This window comes from Arctopsyche grandis, chromosome 10 (genome assembly GCF_051622035.1).
Source record: "Arctopsyche grandis isolate Sample6627 chromosome 10, ASM5162203v2, whole genome shotgun sequence".
Lineage (NCBI taxonomy): Eukaryota > Metazoa > Arthropoda > Insecta > Trichoptera > Hydropsychidae > Arctopsyche > Arctopsyche grandis.
This window is the reverse complement of record NC_135364.1, coordinates 3,988,922-4,000,889: the sequence shown is the minus strand read 5'-3', so window position 1 is coordinate 4,000,889 and position 11,968 is coordinate 3,988,922. Positions and strand designations below refer to the sequence as shown.

Sequence of the window (11,968 nt, the reverse complement as noted above, 5' to 3'; positions counted from 1 at the left end):
GTGCATAATTGTATGGGATTATCGTACACTTGCGACTCGAGCGAATCAAGAAGGCGAATTAAGTTCAGTTTATTTATTTTTATATACATACATACTATGAATTTCGAATTAATCCACTGCTTATTCTAAAAAAATATTACACTTACATATATCATTATAATACTAAATATGTATGTATATGACTTTACCTCAAATATGTTTTAAATACATCAGAATTACTATTAAATGGAAATTTTTTGTATAGCAATATACTAATAATAGTGTTTGATGTTGGCTAGTTGTTTTTCAAATACCAATAGATCGCTCTACTAGTGTTCAAAGCAAGAGCAAAAAAGGAACCACTTTTGTGCGAAAGTCGTCGACCAAACTCGATCTTTGATATAATATGAGCCTTTATATTTAAAAGTGGAAGTACAATTTTTATTTCCAAAAACACTCTGTTTGTTTTAATTCACAAATTGCTATCACTTCTTATAATTCGATATGCAAAGAATCACGGACAAACAGAATAAACGTATAACATGCCACCAGTATTTTTAAATATTGTTCAACGAAAAACATTACATATATTTAATATTTTGCGAAATATGTCCCGAAATGAAAAAAGTGGACGTATGCCATTTTCAATTATAACGGCTCATATTTGTCGATTAATTTCACACAAAAAATGGCCTGAAAATAATATGAAGGGGTTGACAACTAAAATTTACCAGTGAAAAGGATATTTCCTGATTAATAAATAATCGAAAACTTAAATACAAAAATAGTAGGTGGGCTCATGCCACTTTTAATTGTAAGAGTTATTCCTTTACAATAGTATTTTACATTGTATTATATTAGATTGTTCTTCGTGATATTATACCACCTTGATTTTGTGTTTTGTAAATTTACTATAACACATCCATGTTTACCCATGTAATCCTATCTTGAACTCGTTTTTCAAAACTGGTCTTTCAAATATAACGGCTCATGTATGTCCTTTTTTTTCTTTTGACAATCTTTACACATTTTTGTTTGTTTTCCTTTCGTGCGTTTTTGTATTCAATATATAATTTAAATCTATAGGAATTATCTGCTCATTATCAGGGACTTATCAGGGACATACTGAGGTTTAAGATTATATTATGTAACGTCATTGTGGCCTAATTATAAAATAAATAAATAAATATTGATTGAAAGCTCAACTGCAGTAAAAAACCTTATATACCTATATATGAACATCCAAAAAAATCTAAAATCAGAATTTAATAATATTGGATAAAAGATGCAAAGTCACATTTAAACTTCATATAATTATACATATATCTAAAATTTAATATTTTTATATTAAAAATATATATACTCGGTTTACTTCAATACAAAACTGCACACAATGCATAATATTAAACGACGTTCAAGAGTATAATACATATATGTAATATCTCATGCCGTATTTCACTTGCAAAAGAAGCTTTCATAAGCTTCTTTCTTAAAAGTAAAACGAACGACAAGTCGAAAAAAGGCACTTTGGCAATATTCTGGTACTGCTTAACAATATGTTCGTCTTATAAAATATCTATTCATAAATGAAATGCTTTAATAAAATGGTATGAATCTTGTAAATATCGTTAATAATTTAGCTGTACAATTATGCGGGCGATTTTATTACACTTCAACCAATAATTTTAATGTATTTTTGCCGATCATATTTGCACATCATATGCAATGAAAATAAAATATAGAAGATCGTACAAATTTGATGGAACATTTATTACCCTCGAAGATGGCGTATCAAATATTTGTAAAAACATTCATCAAAATGTGTGCGTCATAAATCAATTCAGTTGAGCGATCATTTTATGTAGTATTTATTTATTACACGTACTATATTTGCGGAATTTATTATTTTGTATTAAGGGATTATCTCAGTTATATTCAAGTTACATTATATTTACTTTCAGCACTCGTGTTCTTGAAACCGTGCAATTTTGTCATGTAAATACACAGTCGCCTAATACGACTACGTTAATTTGTCGACAGAATTCTATGTCTCTTATGTAGAGTTTAGGGATGGAAGGGGATGTAAAGAAGGATTTTATAACGAGTTAACTGTTTAACAAACAGTGGTAGTTGTGGTATTCAATTAATTACAACATGATGTTGAGAACGTCGAGTGTGTTTTAATCATAGGACTAACATTGCGTATAAAGTTCAAATTTTATTATCAGAACCTTTCTTATGGGTAATGTGTCTTAAATTATTCTTAAAGCCATAATTTGTTCGTTGCATTAGTCAACTAATTGCATGTGAAATTTAAATAAAATCATGACATTTAAACAATATTCATACCAATATACCAACATGTGCAGGATAGGTTGATATTGTCTTTACGGATTTCAAGTAGGCCTTTGACCATGTTTATAACCAAATTTTGCATGTGAAATTATGCTGTCTGAAGTAATCCGATATTTTTTGAGGCTTTTAAAACCCTACTTTCAGAATAGGAGGAAATATGTTTCGTTTTGCGGAAAGGTGTTTGGCGAATACCTTACTCATTCTGGCGTTCCTCAATGTTCCAATTTAGGTCTCGTGCTCCAATTTAGCCGTTCTTTCATCTCTTGCTTAACTCTTTGAAATAACTATCCACAAATACCTTTACAGGCACTGTGATTATTTTATTGTTGATCAGCAACATGGTCAAATTTTGTTACCAAATTACAAAAAAATGTTACAAAAAACCCTTGAACTTGAGGACAAGTTGATGTTGTCTATACGAATTTGAAGAAAGCCTTTTACCTTGTTAATCACCATATTCTGCTTATAAAATTTAGCTGTCTGCGATTATCTGATATTTTTTGAGCCTTATAAAATCCTACTTTGTGAATCGGAGGCAATATGTTTCATATTGACGAATGCCGCACTCATTATGATGTTTCTCAAGGTACTGATTTAAATCCTTTGCTTTTCATTTCGTTTATTAATGATATATTTAAGGTAATTAAGCACACTGAATTCTTATTGTTTGCTGACGATCTAAAATTATTCAAATCCATTGATGCCCTTTGTAATTCGGTTGACCTTCAATCTGGTTTGGATGCAATTTTCGATTGGTCAGCTGTAAACATATTACCGTTCAACATTGAGAAGTGCTGTTCTTTAAACTTCACCAGATCGCAATGAACTTAAATACTCTTACCATTTAAATGGCATTAACTTACATTTGGTTGGGAGTTTCAGTGATCTAGAAATCTTATTTGCGCATCTTTAAGTTATTTAAAATATTATAAATCATAAAAATTTTTATAACCTTTATAAGACATTTATGATACAATAAACATAGAGTTAAATTTAAATTACTCTAACTTTAATGGGATCATCTAATTTAAAAAATAACCACGTCTTAAACCCTAATACGGTTAAGATGTGCTTACAAAAAAGTAATGCTCATTGAAAAGATCTGTATAATTATTCATTATAGTATAATACTTCATTATAAATGTTTAGAAATGTATTATGAAATTTGAATGATTGAATAATCAAAATCAATGATACACCATAACTTCGAATGATAGCAATTTGAAAACCGTTGGATGACTATTTCTCGACAACATATCCAAAAAGGCAAAGGTTAAGCACGCACGCGTTTAATCGAAAGGTCAACATTGCATTAAAAATGAATTACCTTTTATCAGAATTGAGTTTTGCCACTTTTCCACTATGGCTTTTTCTTTTCACCTTAGTTAGCCCTCACCTATGTAACTTACATAGGTACATTCGGTTTAAAATAGAATGTTACCGACACTGTAAACGAGTGCACGTGATTTTCCGCACATACGTGTCTAAAAATAAACGAGGCCTTATCCAGACTTGGTACATATAATACATTTATATGTAACTCGGCGAGAAGCCATCGTAATAGCTTTTCTCGACTTAAAAAGTTAAAGAGGTGAGGGAAAAAAAACATACATGATGAGAAAACTCGCTATATCGTACCGGTGAGACATTTAGGACCGTGCCAAATGGAAATCCGGTTGCAAATGTATGGGATGAATATGTTAACCCTTTGTAGCCTTAAATTTCCCCTGCGTTTTGGGCTACCACTCTTAAGTCTACCTAAATAAACACTTTTCACTTTTAATTCAGTAGTAGTTTTCTTATATGTTTAACGTATTACATTCCTTTGAAAAGGTTCTAATTAACAGTTAAAACAGGTACAGTTAGAATCCTTTGTAACGTAAAATAAGGTAACGATATATCAATACAGAAAATAGTCAGCTATATTTTATTTTATTTTATTTTTACATATATATATACCAGGAAGGTTTGACAGGAAGACCCAAATGCCCCTTCCTGGACAATTAATTACAAACAATGCAACATTTTATTATTAAATAAATCACTCTATTTCTACAAGCCAAAGAACACGAAATAACAATTAATTAATTACAGAATTAATCCATTGAAACATCTATTGATTTAGATTTTGTATATACATTTTACAAATTGTACATACAATAAATACAGAAGATTTGTGACAACAGGAAAGATGATTTTTTGCCAATTTTGAAGAACCGTTTCAACAATGATCAGATAAAATTGGAAAACTCCGATAAGAAACGATCGATTTGGAGTCACAAATACCCCAAATCTAACCAGCAGTATAGCGGATCGAACCCACTGATCACTTGGTGCTAAACATACACGCTACCATTAAGCCATACTGCTGGCTATATGTGATTGAAAATTCAAAATATTTCTTTATCTATCGAACATATTAATAGAAATTGTAAAAAAACATTAAAAATATAAACAGTGGCCCTGAAACTGAAACTGCATATTTAGCTTTATTCATCATCACCATAATTAACAGCCATTCGTCATCCACTTCTATATGAAGGTCTCTCCAACACACTTCCATTAGTCTTTGTTCTTGGCAATTCTCATGCACCTAACCCCCCCACTTTTCTATTAATTCGTTCACAAATTTCACTCGTTACTTTTTACAATGTCTTTATCTTTTTACTAATTATCATTAGAGTATTTATTAAAGAACGACAAATCGTTCTTTAATAAATTCTATATACCATAGTCGATTAGCGTGAGACTTGCGAGAACCTAGCATGCTGTTGCATTCGTGTAATTATTTTAAGATTGTTAAGACGTAAAACTCTTTCTTTATTTTTTTTATTATTTCTTATGATCTATATAATATTATTACAATATAATTCATTGCTAAGGTATTTAATAGTATTACTATAGGTTTTGCTTTCCATAACATGGCGTTTACAGTTACTTTTACTGTCTAAAAAATATAAATTTCCATTAATATAAAATACTAGTGGTTTTACTCGGCTTCGCTCGGTATTTGTAATATAAACAGCTTAAACATGCCAAAAGAATATAAAAGTAAAAATTCATTTGTTTTTTTATTAAATTTATTTGAACCGATAAAAGATAATATTTAACGATATCAATGTTCCCAACAAACCTTATATAAATAGTTACAAAGTATCTTTCCAAATTATATATTAGATATACGTATTCCGTAAATAAATTAATAATATCAACAACTTACATATTTTATATCAAAATTTTATTTTTATAAATATTTCCAAACACGAAGCACGAATTCATTTATTAAATTAATTTTTTATTATATTACTTACAAAAAATATAAGTCAAATTCTACCCACCGCTATACGCACGAAAAATGTTGTATTTCTAGACCAAAATGTATTGCTAAACTGAAACGAAATGTAATTGGCCATCGCCGGTCGATTGGGGGATGAATTCGATAGCATCTACATTTTGCGTAAATCTCATATTAGATCGGTTCGCCTATAGCTCGCCCATTTCCATTTCACTCGTTCTTTAGTATGTACTTGCCGTGCGCCCACCGGTGGGCACTTGAGCTAGGTCGAAATCACCCACGCCCGGCGTGGAAATACAGTTGCTACATCTAAAGTGAAGCTAAAATTAATATCAATTTATTTATAACGACATCTATAAATAGCAAAATTAATAGGGTTGAAAAAATCTATATATTTTTGAATATTTTCAATAGAGGTTCATTTTCTACATATTTAAGAGGGCTGTACACCCGAAACCTTAATTTTGTTACCGTTCCTTTCTTCGATATATATATTGAGTGTATGTATATATTGAGTGAATGCGACAATATATATCAATATATATATTGAGTGAATGCGACAGTTGCGCTTCGACCAGATAAAACGTGTATTAAATTGACAAAATCGAGGTTTCGTATTCTACTATTTTCTCCTCCAAAACTGGACCAATTTAAAAAAAAAATTCATCATCGGTATGAGAAAGATATTTTCTGTGCATCTATGGCGGATTTTTTTTTAAATCAACCGTTAAATAACCACGCTAGACTCTTTTCGTGGGTGTAAAAAAGAGGCAATTTTATAGATGTTTGGCGGCTTCTAGCTCCTATAAAAAATAATTAATCAAAAAAAATAAAACGATAGATGCACCCCAATGGTGAATATCCATAGCATATTAAAAAATAATTTCTCTAGTGCCATAATTGAGGTAGGGAGAAGTATAGTACGTTTGTATGGACAAGGCGCTGCTGTCCAGCCCTCTTAAGGTGCGTAGATAAAATGACTTACATTTCAGCCATCAATGACAAGTTTCACATCCATGCGTTATCATTGGTAAAACACAATGATCAAAAGTATTCTTCTTCAAAGTGGCATTTTCCATACAAAAAAATCAGATGTGACCAACCCATGACTTTATTTATGTATTTGAGGAATATAAGAAGGTCACAAAACAAAATTCGATATTGAACCGTACAGACACATTCACATATACAAGCAGCATTCTGAAATACTAATAGCTATGACAGCATTTTCGATACAAATCGAGCGCAATTGCATGAAAATTTGCACAAGACAAAAGTTTACTTCCAGTTTCAGTTTCAGTTCGATAGGGTTAACGGTGTTTAATAAATCCCCAAAATACACAGATACACACACACATTTTTTCTAGATCATGAAGACGTGATCAGTGATCAATTCTGAGGTCGAATCAGTCAAAATCTCGAGATTGAATTTTCGCATGATCACAAAACTTCATCATTGTTCTACGCACATATGTAGATAAAGTAAAAACACTATCCATTTGTCCATATGTATTCCATTCTCGTTTAATTTATGTCTTTATAATTTTTCCTTATTTGGACATGATAATAACACTGTTCGACACGAAAAATGTTTCAGAGACGGGATATGACTTTTCTTATAGATCTATGCCCAGTGAACACGAATCTGGTAATAAAAAGTGTTGATTGGCTCGAGATTCGGAGATATATGTGTTTTTTAAATCGCGCGATTTTTCTAAATATATTATTAAATTCAAATCCTTCTCATTATTTCATTACAAAATTATTTAAAAACACATTGAAAAAAGTTTGTGACCACTATATCGTTGTATACAATGATGCACATGATGCAGCGTTCAATGATGCAGCGCACACAACACAAATTTGTGCTCTACTAATACGAAGTTTTTGGTCACAATTTTACCGGTTTAAAATTCACCACACATCCAATTAACCCTTTTAAACGAAATCAAAAAATAGTGTGGCCAGAACACTATCCTAATAAACATGTTTCAATAGAAAATACTCAATATAATATAGTATTAACAGTGGGAAAAAATCACAAGTGAAAATACGTAATTTTGACTTTTGATTTGAACTGGACGACTACTTAGAGAGATTTGAAAGCTGAAAAGTACTACAAATGAAAGATAAAATACTCGACTCTAGATTCCAATATTCATTTTGAACAGAAAATTAACAAATTTTGAGAAATCGACCGAACAACACCAAGATATAGAAAAATCGCGCGATTTAAAAAACACATATATCTCCGAATATCGAGCCAATCAACACTTTTTATTACCAGATCCGTGTTCACTGGGCATAGATCTATAAGAAAAGTCATATCCCGTCTCTGAAACATTTTAAAAGTCGTCATTTGTCGAACAGTGTAATTTGTAGTATAAAACATTTTCTTAAAAAAAACGAATTTTCAAATCTACATATATCCAAGCCGTTCAACTATAATACAATAATCTGCTTAAATATCGCTTAGAGTACAAAGGGTTAATGTCTCGGTAACTACCCGTATGGAATCCAGCTAAAGCTGTTGACGTTTCTCTTTAGGCCGTGGCATTATCTGGTCGTGAAATTCATACGGGGTGTAAAAATACCCCTTTGAGACACGCTCTCAACCCCTTCAGAGTCGTAGAATCGTATCATGAATAAACATATTCAGCTGAAAAATCTTTTATACACCCGCACAAGCTGGCGACATGAAAGTCGCGCGCGAACACGACTTTTCGTCGCAAACTTTTACGTTTCCGCACTTTGGAATAAATAAAACGTTTGTTATTTGTTGAAGGTGACACACTCCGCACTACTGGGAAAATGTTTCGTTTACATGCGAATTATGTTTACTTTGAATTTATCACTTTTATCTAACTATAAATACTAAAGTACGACATGAGTCGTGAAATGGCTCCTCGCAAAATCAACATTTACCCTATTATATGTGCATTGTATGTACATATGTACATTGTATATATGCTGTTACATTGTACATATGCATATATTATAATAAAAACTTAGTTTACAATGTTTATACTTTAATATATTTATTATAATTAGGCTTCTCATTCAACTAATATACATATAAATTAAATCCATACTTTTATTACATATCTGATTTACTAACTTTTTTTTAACTACATATGTACATATATAATTATGTAAGTCTACATAGTTATGGAAAGAACATACATACATACTAATTTTATTTTTAGGATATAAAATATGCATTAAAAATCTTAAAAAGGTTTATTTACTTTCTTCGTAATACAAATAATGACATTTTTCTATGTAATTATTTACGTGCCAAAATATCATTTTTATGAGTTTCTACATCAACTTTGCAGAAGTACTGCTTACATATGTACGATTCTGGAAATGTTATATAATATTTAAATTTATGTAATTTGTATAGATTAAATCTAAAAATATATGTACGTGTTCATTAAAAAACGCAGCGCGTGAGCTTTCCCCAAATTAAAACATTCTTGGGCAAAGCTGGTCAATTTAAACTAGTGCGAATTTATAATGCCAATATATATGTACATACATATATAGGTATAATACAATATATTTTTCAAACTTAAAGTATGTATAATATATAATGAAGGCACTAAAAAACCATTAAATTAAAATATTGTACTAATTTAATACTTCTAATAATATGTAAGTATGAATTTTATACTTTTTCAATTTATTTACGAGGTTTTATTGGAGACTTCTTTGTTGTACGAAAATTTGTGGAACTTTTATTCTGAGTATGAATAATAACAATAGTTATCGTACATTTGGTTATCTAGTTTATTTTCAAATGGATAAAACAAACAAGACTACACTTTTTCTCAAAAAAACACATTCTAACCATAACCTTGGAAGTATTATATACAAAACAACATAAAAACCTACAGTTTATCCATTTCTAAATAACGTTTATTTTCCATGCAAGGCAACTGAAATATACATACACGTTTTGTACAAAGCAAAATAAACTGGTACAACGTTAGTTTATTTTTCCAGAGAAAAAAGCACATATTCGCAAATCGGTGAAAAAAATTCTTATATACATATGCATATGTAAATATCAGTGGCGTGCGGTGACTTTTCAACCAGAGGATGCTGTCCAAAACACGATCAGTTTATTTTTTTTTAATATTATTTCATTCTTTCAAAAATTGTCATATTTATATTTATTAAAATGCCTTTGATATGTTTTCGTTTTTGAATGAATATTCAATATTGGTGTGGGTTTTGAGCTGTTAACAATAATCTCTTTTTCATTATATCATAGAGAAGCAAATGTCCTTTTTAGTACATTTTTAATTAAACAATTGCAATTATTATTAACAACGGTGATAAATCCACTTGCATTGTTACTTTGGCTATTTATATTTAGGGCCATAATAAATAATAATTTATGACGTAATAAATTACAATAAAATAATAAAAGTAAATAACTTAGGACGTAGCGTACAAAATATCAATCAACGAATCAAGTGAAAGTTCATACATAAAAAACGAATCAAGTCCACACATACGAAAACAGAGATTTTGCTTCCAGAGTCGTCTCAATCATGCGCATACGCAGAGTGACAGCTCACTTGTGCGCATGCGCAAAAGATTTGTAGAGAACTTCAGCATCCATGGTAATACAAGCTTGATGGGAAACAAGCACAGGTCGCGCAGACGGCTACGGCATGCAACTATTATGCAACTACATACATACATATGTACATATCTTGCATTAATCTCACTGATCGTTCCCTACTTTATATTCGTATTTTCAAACTCATAAATATATAAAATTCAAACCTATATAGCACAGAGTGCATGAATTGCACTGAGTAAAAGCGTTGTCTTGGAAACTGCTATAATACAGGATTAGATATTCGCAAAGATTATACACTGTATTATATAATACTTAGTAGTTGGTATCAGCAAGTGTTTCCAACAGCATCCAACCTTAGTCTGACGTTATATCCGAGGGAATGTGTGAGTGCTAAGACGCAGATAAAACGAAGCGTGCTAATGACTAACGAAAAGCTCTACTTTCGCTTTAATAAACAGCCAGATATAGCTACAATATTAAATGGCAATCTTAAAATGCAGGATCGAGTTTGTCGAAGGAAAAACTTTCATGCTTTTGCTCGATTTAACATCAATCCGATCGTGTAATTATATTGAAGTCACTTTTCCGAACAAGTTTTCAGCACTGAATGAAAATCGTTACACTTTAATACGAGTGCTAAGTTCCATTTCAATACTTGTTAAACTATTTTAAATGACATTGTATAGCTTTTGAAATGAATTAATCTTCAAAGTAAAATACTTACATATAAATAACTAATGAGACTTTAGACTGAAAAAAATAATATATAAATAGGTATCTTCCCGCCTTCGTTATTTCATCCTATTCGCATCTGTTGATTTAAAAAGTATTTCTGAAATATCAACAAATAGAAAAAAACTTTTAAAATAATTTCAAGAAGGCTAATTAATGGTTAAATAATACCAAATTATTTTCATATAATATCTTTCTCATCTCCCATCAATTCTTAATATTAGTATTTCCAATTCCAATTTGTTTTATCAATCATCCAGTCTCATTTGTAATATCCGACTAGAATAATTTAATGCTTTATTAATATTCTTATAAGATGCCCTTCACGAAGATTATCAATTGAATAATAAGCCCCATCTTGTTTCCAATCAGTATAAATGTATTCCGGTAAAATCAAAAAATAGATTTAAAAAATGTCCTATAAGAATCAATATTTAATATTTTATTTCATACGATTTGAATTTAAAATGATTAATTAATTAAACATACTAAGATTAATTCCTTATACAGTTGTAAGATTTATCCATTTCGAAGGTTTTCAATTGTTATTTTTGTTGCTTAATTTGAATGTTCCAAAATGTCAAAATCAATCAAATTCTGTTCCAATTCGGAATTTTACTTGATCCACTATGTATAATGATGTATAAAAATCGTAATAAATATATTTATAGCTGGAAATTCTGAAATTGGAACACTCATATTCATTTTTTATATGTATATATATACATATGGCTAGCAAAATAGACTAGTGGTAAGTATATAATGCTTTGAACAAAGTGGTCACGGGTTTCTGTTGGCCAGACCTTGTATTTGTGACTTCAAGTCGATCGTTTGCTATCAGAGTTTGCCAATTTATTTGATTTTCATTGAAACGGTTCCAACAAATTAGCAACCTTACCTATTTTCTTGCAAATCTCGAGTATTCAGCAATCTAGAATTTCGCTGAATTGTATAAAATGCTGCAAATTTACAAATTTGACCATATGTAAATGTCTCTGTGAATGTTAAAT

General features: G+C 30.2%; 1 protein-coding gene across 1 annotated transcript in view; it reads left to right on the top strand.

Moving 5' to 3' along the window:
* The first annotated feature begins 2,874 nt into the window (after positions 1-2,874).
* LOC143917652 (A-type potassium channel modulatory protein KCNIP1) overlaps positions 2,875-11,968 on the top strand; it is a 42,236-nt gene continuing 33,142 nt past the window's right edge. The window contains exon 1 of the mRNA XM_077439235.1: positions 2,875-2,920. Within this exon, the coding sequence (XP_077295361.1) occupies positions 2,875-2,920 (46 nt within the window). The remainder of the gene's footprint in view (positions 2,921-11,968) is intronic.